The sequence below is a fragment of the Strongylocentrotus purpuratus genome, unplaced genomic scaffold (genome assembly GCF_000002235.5).
Source record: "Strongylocentrotus purpuratus isolate Spur 01 unplaced genomic scaffold, Spur_5.0 spur5_scaffold_13, whole genome shotgun sequence".
Classification (NCBI taxonomy): Eukaryota; Metazoa; Echinodermata; class Echinoidea; order Camarodonta; family Strongylocentrotidae; genus Strongylocentrotus; species Strongylocentrotus purpuratus.
The window spans coordinates 13,551,777-13,568,557 of record NW_022145598.1 but is presented as its reverse complement, the minus strand read 5'-3'; the positions used below and the strand labels follow the sequence as shown (position 1 = coordinate 13,568,557).

General features: G+C 36.8%; 1 protein-coding gene across 1 annotated transcript; it reads left to right on the top strand.

Annotated features, from left to right (window-relative positions):
- The first annotated feature begins 292 nt into the window (after positions 1–292).
- LOC593594 (annexin A4) lies at positions 293–16,242 on the top strand. The gene is made up of 12 exons (XM_793064.5): positions 293–427; positions 6,714–6,789; positions 7,450–7,544; positions 8,208–8,321; positions 8,874–8,930; positions 9,755–9,788; positions 10,497–10,582; positions 11,293–11,361; positions 12,146–12,247; positions 14,125–14,200; positions 15,152–15,264; positions 15,744–16,242. Exons 1-12 carry the CDS (start codon positions 413–415, stop codon positions 15,861–15,863), a joined length of 957 nt encoding a protein of 318 aa, XP_798157.3. The 5' UTR covers positions 293–412; the 3' UTR covers positions 15,864–16,242.
- Positions 16,243–16,781: the final 539 nt, after the last annotated feature.

Sequence of the window (16,781 nt, the reverse complement as noted above, 5' to 3'; positions counted from 1 at the left end):
CGAACCGGGACCTTTCGGTATACGAGACCACTGCTCTACCACTGAGACATCACGCATCGACGATTGATTAAACTGTAATCTGATGCTATTTGTTTACATTGATTACATCATTTCGAGTCAGGTGAGTTTTTTGAATAAATCACACTATACTCGTAACATGATTGTTGGTAACATGTCTGTATAAGCAGACTATATAGCGTGCATGCAGACAACGTCTGGAATTATAAGACTAAGCGCACTCAACGGGCCCATCCCACTTTTTCTGTAAAACTGCACCCGTACGACCGTGTAATGAACAATTGCTATTCACTTTCCGTCCTACGGTTCCTCTACACACACAACCTACCAAACTCTCTCACTTCCGCGTTCAGTTTTTCAACATTTCAGCTTCAAAAACCAATTGATTACAAAGATGTCTGCTCAAAGGGTAAGCGAATATTTGTCTTCTAGATTTGATTGATTATATCCTGGTTTTGATTTACTCATGTTGGTTTTAATGGCTGGAGCATTTGCTGGTAGTATCGGTGTATGTGTAAACTATACCAGCCATTCGGCTATGTATGTACACGTAGTAAGTTACAAGCGAGTTTGGCTGTGTTGTTCTATTCAGTTGACACACCCACCCAGGTCAAACAGCTGATCAACGAGTTGATAATAATAATAGATGTGTAGTCGAGGTATGCAGGTCGTCTCGCGGATAGAAAACAGATAAATACGGTGGACCTTATTATATTTTATTACACCATTGAATTCTGGATATACATGTTTGTGTAAAATGATAGTGATCAACCTTACACTGCTTTATTTGTAACGAGAGAGAGAGAGAGAGAGAGAGAGAGAGAGAAAGAGAGAGAGAGAGAGAGAGAGGGAGAGAGAGAAGGAGAGAGAGAGTGACGCAAATATTTACTAGTGACAACTGCCAACGGGGAGGCGGAACACGGAAATTGCATAAACGGGGAAGAGATGAGGAGTGAGCAAGAAATAAAGTGAAGAGAGTGAGAAAGTGTAAAGGAGAGCAAGGGAGAGGGGTAGAGAGAGGGGGAGGGAGAGAGGGAGGGAGGGATAGAGAGGGGGAGGGAGACAGAGAGAGAGAGAGAGAGAGAGAGGACCGGGGAAGTTCAGAGAGGGGTATGGGAAGCGGACGGTGGTGGGGGGGGGGGGGGGGGGACAGAGATAATTAAACGAGGGCTGGAATGGAAGAGTCAGATTAGATTTCTGGGGGTGGGCTTGGACACGCTTGGTCAATAGTACGGTATTTTTTCTCCTCACGTGGGCAAACATACTCAAAAGAAATTCTTTTTTTCTCCACAGAGAATTAAACTGTTGATTTGTCTCTCTGAGTCACTCAACCAGGGAAGCTTCAGGTTAAATCAGTCATAGGTTTAATTAACTGGTCCTTGAATGGTTTCTTAGGTTGTTACATGTACAGAGAGGCCTCAATTCGTTTTTACCCTCGAACAAGCTAGCCTATACTAGTATTCAAGTTCCTGTTTCTAAATATGGGGCCCCGTGTCCGTCGCGACTCATCGCATCTGCTATGACCCCCCCCCCCTCAACCATTACCCTTGTTTAAAATCAGTGTAATGAATGTGCAATTTTTGCTTCTCCTTTTCCATCCAGTGACCACTATCTCTCTCTGTCTCTCTCTCTGTCACTCACTCTCTGTCTGTCTGTCTGTCTGTCTCTCTCTCTCTCTCTCTTTCTCGTTATCTCTCTTTCTCTTTTTATCTCTATATCCCGCTCATTTTAATTACAATATTGAATTGCATTAATTTTTATTTTGCAATATAGATTAAATTAAATTACTTAATTTGATGTGATTCATTTTATATATTTTTTTACGGCACTTTAAGTCAGCCAGCAGTACTTTGTATTTTCTTTCTAGTAATCGTGAAATATCATGATGGCAGGATTAGTTACCCTAAAATATATTGTCTAAGCACCCCCCCCCCCCCCCACCCTCCTCCAACGCCCGTTATGAATAATTTGGACGAAGTCATTCTTTAACTACACTTTCAAGTTTATTTCAGTAAAAACTGCCCACATTTTTGTTTAGGGTGGTGGGATACGATCTTTGCAGTCTAGAATTCAAACTGATCAGATATTTTGACAATTTCACCGTGCAAAACCTTTCTGGGGGCATTATACATAGTGCTGTACTGTGCGAATGTGTGCGTGTGTGTGTGTGTGTGTGTGTGTGTTTGTTTGTTGTGTGTTGTTGTTGTTTGTTTCCTAACTTTATTCTTACCCGTCTTTTTCTTAAGAAAACCTAGTCAAGCGAGACGATACGGGTGCTAGTTTCAGATAACACAAAAATCCCTGTCACCAACTTTATTCCTGTGCTATGGCACCAGGATTAATTTGGGAAGGTTGAGTTAATGTAAAGCTCCCAAGGGGATGTTCTTTTTTCTTTTTTTCTGTATCTTATAGTCTTAATCGGGTGAAGAAACATTATCCCTGAGAGCAGATTTCTTTACAAAATGAATGTAATTCGCAAATAGGATTAGTCATCTTAAAGCTTATCTGCCGTAGTTTATAGGAGGGATTAGACTGCCCTGCAAGGTCACTGGACAGGTGGTTATCTCATCAACTCAGCTCTCAGTTAACATAAGAAAAAAGAGGATCATGGGGGACCAATGGTCACCGATTAGTCATTGTTTGTTATATAGAGGGCGCAAGTAGCTACAAGTTGTGCAGTGGGCCTTTAATTCAGGCTACTATTGGCTCGTTTCAAGGGTATTTAGTCAAAGTACTGGTCCTGTTGAAGATATCTTGTGCTTATTACTAGTGCATTGCTATCCCGGAATTCAGGTTGAATCTGTTATAGCCCACACCCCATCTTCTGCCCCCCCCCCCCCAACAACAAATACTTCTATTATTAATATTAGACGAAAGAGACTGTAGAGCATTATTTTTTTTAAATGATACATTTGATTGAATTGTGATGACCATTTCTTCTTCTTTTGTTTTTCTTCTTCTTTTTCATCCCCTTCTTCTCCTTTCCCTTCTTCTCCTCCGTCTTCTCCTTGTTCTTCTTCTCCTTCTTCATCTTCTCCTTCTTCTTTCCCTTGTTCTTCTTCTCCTTTCTTCCTTCTTTTCTTCTTCCTCTTCTTCATCCTCTTCCTCTTGTCCCTTTTTTCTCCCTTTTTTCCTTCTTTTCCCCCTTTTCTTCTTCTTTTCCTCTTCTTCTTCTTCTTCTTCTTTTCTTTTTCTTCTTCTTCTTTTCTTTTTCTTCTTTTCCTTCTTTTCCTCTTCTCCTCCTTCTTCTTTGCATGTCAGAAAATTGTAGGAATGATATGCCCTCTCTTTTACAATATTACGGATCCTTCCCTGTATTGTGCAACCCAGACAATAGAACAGTGTCAGAACAGTGTTATGAGGGAATGCCAGGGGGAAAACTCAATAATCCCCAAAATGTAGGGGGAATGCTGAACCCAAATTATGGAAGTGATTATTATCATTATCATTTATAACACATCATTCAATAATGTGTTACGGAATACGGCTAGGAGGGAAAATAAATTGTCCCGAAAACGTAGGTAAATGCATATCAAATCAACCGGCCCCAAAGCGATGTATGTTTTGCCTTTACCACTTCCCTATTTGCTACAGTGAGCCGCATCCTTCCTTGGTTTCATTCGTTTTGCCCTATTTCTTGCTAACCGTCACATTTACACAGGATGGTACCCTTGCGTTATTAATCATGTAGAAAACAATAAAACCATATTAGAAACGAGAAGTTTACAACAAAATCGGGAGACTAGACTAAACAAATAAGACGAGTAAAGACAAGTTAGAACCGACGTTTGTAAAACTTATTAGACACACTTAATTGCCTCCATAAATTATATTTATTCAAGTTATGCAAATAAATATGGTTTGTGGTGATATTAATAGCCGTAAAATCAACCGCAAACAAATAATAAAGCACTGGAATCATTCACCCCGCAAAATGCCTCTCCTTAATGGACTGTCACGCATTATTGATGGATGGATTTCATTGTTTGAAACATACGGTATAAATTGATGTATGCCAGCCTGCACAGTATTTCATTTCATTTCATTTTATTCCATTCGTCAAATAAAATCATACATGATTATAACATTGGTATTCACAGATAAGTAAAGAACATACAAACAACATAACGAAAGATAAATACAAAATACAACGATATATACAAATAAGGAAACCGGCAAGAAAAAACATGACAGACTTATGTGGTGCTGGTCCCTTACAACAGAATAATAATAATAATAATAGTTCAGTTCTTGTATAGCGCATAATACGTCATGAAATAACATCTCTATGCGCTTCCAAAGAATAGTACTACGGATGAACTGCATGATGACACTGCTTATGCAAAATAGACAATTTTGGTATATCATGAAATGGCCAGATGTTACAATATGTTTATAAAATGATAACAACTATGCATACACAAAAGGTGGCATTGGGATATGGTAGAAACTTACGTACAAATGGTGTTAGTTCTTACACTTTCAATCCGATTATTTTTTAATTTCTTAGGGAACGAGCAAATTTAGAAACTAGACTTGTTAATTAATGTATGCATACTTCTTGAAGCAAGGTATCCATTGACATCTAAACGCTTGCCAGAGACTTGCTAGACATATCAACAGCTCAATGTATACAAAGTGGATTACGTCTACAAACATGCCGCGTTATGCATGTATAGAGGTGAATTAGTTACGCATTAGCAGCCACGGCTTCTGGAGAGAAATGTGCATAAATTAAAATACATTAAATGATTAAAACAGGTCTATAACAACAAAGATTTGTGTTAATATATCGACATTTGTTGCGCTCTGAACAGTCTCAGAAATAATTTACATACTTACATTTCATGCGATGGTCGAGGGTTCGAATCCCGACACGGCACTAATATCCTTTGGCAAGATATTAACCTGCACTTGCTACTCTCCACCCAGGTGTTAAATGGGTACCCGGTAGGATGCGACCGTCATTGTTGGTCAAACAGCTTGTAAGCGTCAAGTAACGCCCGGCTGGAATGCTCCCCAGGGTGTGGAGATTGTGCACACAGTGTGTGCGGGCAAGCACTGAATCCAATGACCGGGGTAATAGTATATTTGTAAAGCGATTAGAGACATTTGTATTAAGCGCTATATAAAAATTAAATATTATTATTATTATTATTCATGTCTATTTTAGTGATTTCAACTTTCAAAAATCCATGATTTTCTTAATTTGTTGTCCAATTTCATTCAAATAGTCACCAGTGTGCTTCTCTGATTGTTCTGCTTTCTTTTAGAGATGTTTAGATATCCCTTTGTTATAGGCGTATTAACTTTAATCTTGGCCACAACCGTTTTTATGATAAATCTTTAAACATTTCGAAGTAAGCTGTGAATATTAATTGTTTCCTTTTTTTCGGAGCTTCATGTAAATAACCCTGCCGTAGAAGTATATGGGATACAGAGCTGCATAAAAACACGTACTTCAGAATGTGCCACAATTATCCCGAAAACTATTGTGCACTGTACTATGGGGTACACACGGGTGTAGGATGCGTGTGGTACAAAAAGGTCGACTTTTTTAACAATTATAAATTTGCGTGGGTAGCATAATTATATGCAACACTGTGACCGGAGATCAAATATTTGCTTTTCTTTTTGAACAAATGTCATGAAATCTAATTCCATTTTCGGGTTAATAATCGTTCAATCATGATTATGACAGTTTGAACTTTTAATAACTTATTATTGACATGATGAAAGCATTATGACGTCAGTGATGGATATAATTATTATCCTAATCTATGTTAATGCTCATTTATTGCCCCATTTCAGTTGTTATTTATTGAATGTATCACGGTAAATAAACATGGGGGAAATGTTGACAGAATGTGGGGAATTTCTCGTCTAACATTTTCCTTACAGCATTTCGAGCTTCCTGTTCTGGAATCAATCAGCATTACGTGCTATTTGTATCAATAAATGCCATAAAAATCTAGAGATTTCTTTGTTAGACAGAGTAGTCCTTTTTGCAATATTGCCCTAATTATTATTTATTTTACAAACGACTGTAAAACAAAAGTTCCAAAGCTGAATTTGTATCTGTTAATGTCAGTAAATCTATAGATTTCTTTAGTAGACAGAGTTATAAACAAATAAATAAGATAATATTCGGGCGCCATGCTGCCCGAATCATGACGATATTCGGGCAGCGGGGTGCCTGAATATCTTCATATCATCATATGGAAATAATGGACCCTGCTGCCTGAAGCTATACCCGGTTTCCTAAATCTTGGAAAAGAGCGAAGCGAGCGAGATTTAAAAAGAAATTATCTCTGTAATTATTATTTATTCGATATTACCGCTGATAGAGAGTGCACACGCGAATGATATGACCGGCCCTATACTATATATATACTCCAGAAATGTGCTGAAATCTTCAATCACCCTCTATTGTCATAGTTTTGAAAATGAGCTTCTTCCAAGAGGAAAATATATTATATACCACGAAAATAGGATGTCATGGGCTTTTACGTTATGTGGTGGATTTAGTTTGGATGCGGCCACGTCATTGGTTACTCTTGATAAAAATCATGAACAATTGAAGGTGTTTTAGCGTTTAATGTTCTAAACACTATCATGTGAAATATCTATGTTTCAATTAGATTTTCTGTAACTATCATCCGTCTAATGATTCTATATTATTTTCTTTCTTGCAGCCAACCGTGGTTCCCTTCCCTCATTTCGACAAGGATGTTGATTCACAGGCCCTACGCAAGGCCATGAAAGGACTAGGTAAGTTCCTCTGTCATTTAAACGTCAAATGCTATCCAGCAGCATAGAGTGGATACGCCCCCTCGTTTTAGTCCGCCCCCACCGATGATAATAAAAGAAAAAATATTTGTTTTAATCAGCTGCCAGCGGAATTATATGGCATGCTGAGGCTGAGCTGCCCGAAAACGCCCCTCCCCTCCCCTCCCCTCCTGGTCCATGACTTTCTGGATACACAAGAGATAAGAATAATTCTATTAATGGTCTCGTACTCCAGGTAGCCTCACCTGTATCTTTAATACTGGGCCCTGTTGCACAAAACTTACCATTGATGGTAAGTTTGCCATCAATGGTAACTACCACGGAAACCTTGATTTTGATTGGCTGTTGAGCCCTTTTACCATGGTAATTGCCATTGATGGCAAAGTTATCATCAATGGTAAGGTTTGTGCAACGGGGCCCTGTTCTTTCTAAGGGCGCCTGCAAAATGTCTGTCCAATAATATGTGGTTTGGCGTTGTGACTTAGTATCTTAGTATCTCATCACGATGATTATGAACTACGTTCGCTCATCTCACCATCACACAAACAACTGCGTAGTACACAAAAAGACAACTAAAGAAAACAACAAACAAACCAAAAATATGTTTTTACATAATCATGTTCCAATTTTCCGTTTTCACAGGCACCGATGAGAAGGCCATTATCAACATTATTTGTTACCGTACCAACGCTCAAAGGCAGGAAATCAAGATACACTACAAGACTGCTTTTGGACGGGTAAGAAAATAATTCTTTTTTGATGTTAGATAGGAGGAAGATTATGACTATGGTGAAGATCAAGATGATGGATATAACGGTCTGGGTGGTACGATGAATTTTGAAGATGATGATAACGATTACCATGCTTATAATGGGAATGGCCAATGATGATTATGACAATCCGATGATGATGATGATGATGAAGATGGTGATGATGATTATGAGGAGGATGATGATGATGATGACGATGATGATTATGATGAGGATGATGATGATAATTATAATGATGATGATGATGATGATGATGATGATGATGATGATGATGATAATTATAATTATAATGATGAATGATGATGATTATGACGATCCGATGATGATGATGATGATGATGATGAGGAGGATGATGATGATGATGATAATGATAATGATGATGATGATGATGATGATGGTGGTGATGATGATGATGATGATAATGATAATGATAATGATGATGATGACAATGATGATGATGATAATGATGATGATGATGATGATGATGATAATGATAATGATGATGATGATGATGATGATGATGACGATGACGATGATAATGATAATGATGATGATGATGATGATGATGATGATGATGGCAATTTCAAATACCACGATCACGTTTTCTCTACCTTTCTCTCCTTCATCCAGGATCTCTTGGATGACCTGAAGAGTGAGCTCGGTGGTGACTTTGAGGATGTTATCCTAGGATTGATGGACACACCAGCCATGTTCGATGCCAGGTGCCTCAAGAGGGCTATGAAGGTAACCATGACAGTTTCTTCCATCTTCATCTCTCCGAATCGGTGTATCCATCGGCCCCTTTTCCTTAAAGGGAAATCCAACCCAATAAGACAACCACTCTAAAAGAAAGCAGACAAATCAGAGAAGGAAACTGATGAAAGTTTCAATTAAATCTGCTTGAATATAAGAAAGTTATGAACTTTTGAAAGTTGTAATCTTGTATATAGGTACTTCAAAATGGCTAAGGAGGTAATTTCAAAGTGATGTAGTGCAGGACTACTTTCCCATCCAACATTTCAAAAAATCATGGCTCAGAAGGGTTTATTCTTTTTAGAGGACTTGTACAAATCTGCTATGTATAATATATTTTGAGTAGTGCCCCGGGGAAGAAAGAATTTACGAGAAAAACAGAAAATAATGATATTTTCGTACAAGGCAAATGGGAGAGCTGTCCGTGTCCTACGTCACAATCCACTAACCAAACTACCAATTTGAGATCATTTTCCCAATTTCGTTTAAAACGAAAGAATAAGTTTTGGACTGTTATTTTCTTTTCATTTTTTTTAATTACAGGGTGCAGGTACCGATGAAGATGCTATCTTGGAGATTCTTTGCGCCCGTACCAACGCGGTAAGTCCATTGCAACCCCTCTTCCCCCAAAACCTTTTTTTGTGTGCACCCATAGGTTTTTGAACGTTATGTTTTAAAAACTGTTTCCTGTGAATAAATATCATAACAATCGCTTTCGAGGGTTATCCTGTTCTAGCTGACTTAATTTTGATCTGTTATATCTTTTGTATTGTTGTATGCCGGTCGGAGGCTTGGGGAATTAAATCAATCAGTCAATTCTTTGTAAATAGGAAACCTGTTTCAGTTTCTTTAGAGAATGATACTTCTGTAAAAGGATCATGCTAAACAATATATTGAAACTGTCTAAAATTTGATCTGACGCCAAAGACTGATAGTTGTGATTGAAACTAATTTGATTGAAACTAATTTGTTTAAAAACTGGATAGCTCTAAGGACTTTTGTGAAGCGATCAAGAGTGATGTGAAAGTAATGAATATAGACAGTCCCATTTACCAAGCACATCGTAATCATGTGCATCAAAACGTTTCCGTATCACAATGGATCGACGAATCGTTAACATTTCATTTAAACGTAAAACAATAAATTATTGGAGCCTGATTCGGTATCGAGCGCATAGTAAACGGAGGCTTACTTTTACATAAGTAACAATAGTTTTTAACAAGCATCAAGCCGAAAGATTGCTATGAAAAATGGAAATAACTATTTCTACACAACGATTCCCCAGCTCTGTTTAAACTTCTCTGTAAGCCTACAACGCTTTGTTATCAGTCTTTGATCATGGTAATATTATTCCAACTATGTATATGTTTACAACATATTATTGTATCTCATTTTTTCTCCCCTAATAATCATAATAATTGCAGCAAATTGCCGAGATCAAGAAGGCCTACAAGTTGGGTAAAGACAACTCATACCACTTTCATTATCCGTTTATTCAATCTTTTGTTGTTCTATGTTTTATTACAGCTGTTTGATGTTTTTATTTTGCATATTCATGATCTATCATTGATCTTGCATTCGAGCACGTTCTGCTTTACTGAAAGAGGACTGTCTCAGTCGACAAGACCGCCTTGGTCTATTATGGTAGCCTTGTTTCTATGTAAAATTATCTACATTTTGTGTTTGCCAGATTGTAAAGGAATGACTTTCACGTGTATATGTTTTTTTTATAAGAATCAAATAAATTGAACTTTAACTTGAACTCGTCATGTGTTGAGTCTCAGATGGGCTTTAAGTCCATTTTTAAGTATATAAATTAAACGACCTTCTGGCTCTGAACTGACAAAATGATATGTTATGTTATCACACATTGGCATGTCCATCGTTGCATGAAGAAGGATATATTCCCCCTCGTTAAAAGACCCACTATAGAGCTTGAAATGGGGCTACAACATGTGGGGGGGGGGGGGAGTAGATAGTTTGCCCCCCCTCCTCCCTATTAAGATTAAAGATACTACGAATATATTGGATGTATTGGGTTTTAATTTGAGATGTGTTTTGTTCTAGATAATTTCCCTGTGGAGTGGCTATCCCTACACTTTTAATGTTACTTAAAAACTTTGCACTTATTTCATTGTGGATGCATTATTATTTATTTACCTTCAGGAGGTTTTGGCAGCAAAGATCTTGAGAAGGATTTGAAAGGAGAAACCAGTGGTGACCTGAAGAGACTTCTCGTCGGTCTCTCTGTGGTAAACAACCTCTTTGATAACCTTAACCAAATCATAACCAATGCACTAACACTATATTTGACAAAAAAAGGGAAGGAAATGTCGCATCAGGGTTTTGGGACCACCTTAAGGATCTATTTTCTTCATGAAAACAATACTTTAAAGGCTCAGATTGATTTAAACTTCCACACGACTTTCATGAACGGACAGACACTGTTGGGATAATAAATCACATCACCTATGGTTAGTTGTTTGGTTTGTTTTAGCCGGAAGCATGTGTATGCTTGTAAGTTAGCAACCAGGTGACAAATGGCTTTAAGTCCTATTTGGGGGATTAGGTAATAAGGTTCAATGCCTTACCAAAGGGCATTAGCGCGTCGACTTGGTTTCGAACCCGAGACCTCCCGGGTACGAGACCACTGCTCTACCACTGAGCCATCGCGCCTCCTTCCAATGTAATGTATCTAAAAATTGATATGAAAGGACCGCTATAATGCTAATCTAACATGTAGCATGATAAAGATAATGAAGATAAATGCTGTATTTACAGGCATAAGATTTAATGTGATCGTATAGGTTTGAATATGATCTTTAATTAATGCTGATTGTCCTTTCTCTCAATGTATGGTTTTATTTGTTGTTATTATGTTCATCTCTCTTTTCTACTGTTCTTGCATTCGGTTTCACATTATGTATTGATTTCAAATTTTGTTCCTACTTCTTCTTTCCAGGGAGGGCGTGATGAAGGTGCAGGGGTTGATCCTACTAAAGTCCAGGCCGACGCCCAAGCCCTCTACGAGGTAAGCATGAAAGGCTTGTTTTAGATATGGCGCGGCAAATCACCGCAAACAAAAATACAAAAAAAAAAAACCGCCGCGATTTTGGACGTGTAGAGAGAAGGGCAATCGCCCGCGACAAGTGACATGCGCATTGTGTTATAAAATACAGAAATATGAAGCGTATTACACTTTATGACGTCATAAACGAACCTTAAGGGGACGGTCGCATAAAAGTAATATGTGTACCGCTGGAATATATACACTTTTAAAACCAAAATAAAAAGGTACTTTGTATTCTGTGAACGGTTAAGAAGTTTTAAGAAAATTAAGGATAGCATAGATCTCCCGTCACTGGGTGTCGACTGTCCAGTCCAGATGATAGGCGTAGATATTTTGCTCTCTCTGATTTTCATTTTACTAGGACTGTATATGATCGGTCTTAGGTTCTTCAATATAACTGAATGCACGGTGAATATTAGGCAAAAGAAATAACTTGAATCGTTTAAAGAATGATGTATTTGATGCGAATATCCTTTTTTTTTTTAAATCGCAACGGGGGTGAACCATGTTTATGATACTTCGTTTCTTTCTGTGGATTTAGAGAATTTGATATAATTATTGCTTACATTATCCGAAAGAATGTTGGTGTACTAAACAGTAGCAAATTCTAAAAGAATTAACATGCTGCTGTGTTTCAACAAAGTTTACCTGTTTCTTTTTTAAGCTACCTGTGAGGGCCGAATACCTCAGCCTTTTCACGTTAAAATAAATTTCTTTATCTCTTTATTTTTTGAATATTTTTTAGGCTGGAGCAGCAAAGTGGGGTACGGATGAGTCTGAGTTTCAGCGTATCATTGGCGGTCGCAGTCGGGAGCATCTCCGTCAGGTTTTCGCTGCTTACGGTTCGGTAAGGATCACTCTATATAATAATGATAATGTTCAGTTCTTGTAAAGCGCATATCACATCATATAACGTCCCTATTTGCTTCCAAAAAATTAACTCTATTACGTGTTTTCGCTGTTTTAAAAGTTTAAGCCTTCAAGCTATATTTATGGCCCAAAAAAATATTTGAACTGTCAAAATACCTCATGGAAAACATTGTTTTCCTATTGGATTGACAAGGTTGGGGGAATACCCTTAAGTTTAGAATTTAACTGTCACAAGAAAGACATGGAAAAATTATGTAAAACAGCAAATTTGCCATATTTTTACTTTGATTTGCTTTGTATATGGTCTGAACTAAAATATGTAAATATTGAGGGGACGAATAACATAATGAGAACGATACTATGGAATAATAGTAATATTAAAATAAGGAACCGAATGCTTCATTTTAAGGTGTGGGAGAGAGGAGGAATAAAAAGAGTACACCATGTTCTTAATGACGGTCGATGGAAAAACTCTGACGAAACTGCCCAAAGATATGGGTTACCCAAAATGTTATTTGCTTTTAAGTTTGCTATGTTGAAAAAGGCTTTCCCCTTGGTATGGTTGCGTAAATCACAGGATGTAGAACGTGATGAAGTAATTGATTTACAGACCATTGAGATTTCGACAGGGGATATGATAGATTTGTCAAAACTTAATACGAAAATAATATATTCACTGATTGTGCAAAAAAATAAGAAAAAACCATATATTTTAAACGCATGGCAACAACGACTACACTTACATGCGGATTTTAATTGGTCATCTGTTCTACAGTTTAAATTTCATGTTGTACGGAATAATAAAATCAGAGAATTTAACTTTAAACTTTTGCATATGATTTTACCATCACGATACAATTTATGCAAATGGAAGATCTTAGATTATAATACATGTGAGATATGTAATACGCTAGAAACCACTAAGCATATGATGTTGGAGTGTGAAAACGTAAGATTGTTTTGGAGAATTGTTTCAGGTGTAATATTCAATTTATGTGGTCTAAATATTCAGATGACTGAACAGATTTTAATACTTGGTTATGAAGTTGAAAACTCAATTTGTCATTTAGTAAATTTAATAATAAATTTTGCTGAGTATGTAATATATAGAAACCACATAAAGAATTTACAATCATTTAATAGAACACATGCGAGAACTCTATATCGTAGTCTTAAATATGAGTTGACATTTTATTTGAACTGTAAAAGTATTAAAAGAGAAAATAACAATATGGTACAGAAATTAATTGAGATGCTGTAGACAACGAAAACAGATGTACTCATGAACAAACTAATGGGACGTTGCAATATTTTATTTGTTTATGATTGTATATGAGTTGAATTTGTTTATTTGAAGGAAAAGAAACAAAAAGGAATGTCAATTTGAATAATAAAGTTCCTCTGATTGAGGTTAAAGAGAAAAAAAAAAAAATATTTATGGCCCAAAATTGCAATCTTTGCTTTATTTAATTTCTTCAATATTTATTTTTTCTTGACTTGTTTTCGATTATTTAGCCAATAATGTTTTGCCTTGCACTTTATAAACTATAATATATACCATACCAACAAAATATATTAAAGCAAGACCTTTTTTTTGTAATTCTAAGTTTGGTCACAAAGATGTATTGTTAATAATCTGTGTCATTATGGATGAGTGTTAGTGTGATGTTAGATTCATCATAGAATATAATGGACAGTATTTCGTTGGAGGAAGAATGGTTGCCTAGCAAATATAACAGCTTTGAACTAAATTTTGAGCTTAAAATACACCTTCATGTGTACCCTTTTTTCTAATTGAATTGCATATTGAATTGCATATTGAATTGCATATCGTAAATAATTCTTCTTTTTCAGTTGACGAGTAAATCGATCGAAGATGCAATCAAGAGCGAGATGTCTGGTAACGTGAAGACGGGATACCTCAATCTGGGTAAGAGCCAAAAGGGCGTTAACTAACAAATCCCCCTTCCAAGACCTCACACAAATTTTCTTCAACATAGTCCATTATACCATGCATCAAAGCTTTTTAATACCCTACTCAACGATATCAGAATTATAAATGTTTTTAAATCTTACAACATTGAGATTAATAAAATTCAAGATATTTGCTCACTTCTTTCATCTCGTAGATAATCTCCCCCCCCCTCACTTTGTCACTATGATTCTATTTTGTACTTAAATTTCTGTAAATATGTTCACTTGTTATAACTTGCATATTTGTTTGTAAATTGTATTTTCAGTGCTTTATATTCTGTTCTAATTATATGTAATCACGGCCTCGCTGAAAAACAGCTTTTGCTGAATGCGGGCACAATTGTATTTTTGTTTTTAACCGTGAATAAATAAAATATACCATGTGGTCAATAAATATATAGGGTCACCATAGATTAAAAGTGGGTCGTATAGGAGGGAGGGGACAGCTGCGGTATTGGTAATAAGGAGGAAGAATGCAGTTTTAAAACATTTCATAAGACAATAGCAACCAACCCTCATCCCCTCCCTCCTATGCCCCTGCCACTCTCCTCTGCGTTGCTCTATATTTATTTCTATAATGTCCCCCCCCGTCCCCACCCCATCTGTCTCTATCTATGTCTCTCTCTCTCTCTCTCTCTCTCTCTCTCTCTCTCTTCCTCTCACTCTCTCTCTCTTCCTCTCACTCTCTCTCTCTCTCTCTTCCTCTCACTCTCTCTTCCTCTCACTCTCTTCTTCTCATTCTGCTCTACACCCACCCGTCCACATTATTTAAAAATCATCCTTGTCTTCAATGTAACATCAATTTGCGTCTTTTTGTTATTATACCTTGGCAAAACTTTCGTGTCAGGGGATGAATTAAATTGAACTTTAAATTGAATGACCCGTTTCTCACATCTTTCCAACCTAGTCCGATTCATCAATGACCCCATTCAGTACTATGTGGACAAACTGCACAAGGCAATGAAGGGCTTAGGTACCGACGAGGCAGTCCTTGTAAGGGTCTTTGTCATGCGTTGCGAGGTAAGAAGTTTTACATCTACTAGAATTACTAGAAATGTCCATTATTCTGATTTTTAATTTTAATTATAATATATGTAATATCCAGGTACATGTATAAACAAAACAGAAACGACAACACAGAGCATATAACATGAAAAACTTACAAGACAGTGAAAATGCCACCAGTGGACGCCTGAGGATGACCTAAAATTATTTTCATTCTGTCATGAGGTTCTCCACGTCCGCTGGTGTTACATGTGAATAAATTTAAGAAGTAACGGTAAACTAGCATAACATAATTGATTGATTGATTCGATTGTTGCTTTTATTTTTGTGAGTAATGCACAAGGTGAGAGGATCTCAGCTTATTATTGTGTGATGCTTGATTATTAAATATGGCATATATACTGTGGATGAAGGACGATAAAATACTTAGCTAAATTAAAAATATATATTGTCCTATTTGGTTCATTTCCTTCCAATTTTATTCATCACTTTAGATCGACCTGGGAGACATCGCCCACAGCTACCGCGCCCACCATAGCAAGAGCTTGGCCGATGCGATCAAGAGTGAAGTTGGGGGAGACTTCAGGCGAGCACTTGATGCGCTTCTCTCTTAGATTCCAGCGGGTTCTCGTTCTGGACTGGAAATAATTCGTGTCAGATATTGATGAGTTTCGCACATCTCAAATCTCTTTTACCTATAAAGGATATAACCAGGAAAATAATGCTTCCCGCATCCCCCTTAAGTGATCTGTCACTCACCTTCAAATTTGATACCCTAAAAACTCATGAAAAATGTGATAACCTGTTTAAATTGGCAGGTACTTTTCAGAAACTTTCCCCCCAACCAGCTGACATTAAATGCCCCCCCCCCCGGCCCACACACACCCAAAGGGCACCTGAAAATTTGGATAAACCTTTATTATTTATATTAACACATATTTTCATAATCATCCCTCCCCCTTAAACAAAAAGAAGAAAGAAAGAAAAAAAAAACATTACGAAAACCTGGCTTTACCCAAAACAAAACACAACTTCACCCTCTATAAGAACTGGTTATGCTTTTAAAAAAGAGATAGAGAGAGAGAGAGAGAGAGAGAGAGAGAGATTTGCCAATCGGTGTGAAGCAAAATGTTATTTTTGAATCACGTGGGTGTCGGTACACATGTAAATGAATTAAATGGAAATTGCTAGCAATGTTACGACTAATTTAACGGGAAAATATATGAGAATGTTAAGAAATTATTAACAAACAAATCAGAGATGATTTCTGGTAAGGATAGATTATATTTTAGACAATGTATGACAAGATGTACGTTGTATCAATTATTTTCGTCAGACGAATAAATATATATTTTTTTGTAACTAAATGAAAACAGTCACAAATCACAAGTGCCTTCATGATTGAGAACACATTAAAAGGCTTTCACGTTTTAAGAAATGGTTTATCAGGAATCTTTTATAATAAATATGACTTAATAAATATATATCCGTAAAGCAATATCAAACTTAGAGGCTCAAGATTACGCAAGACA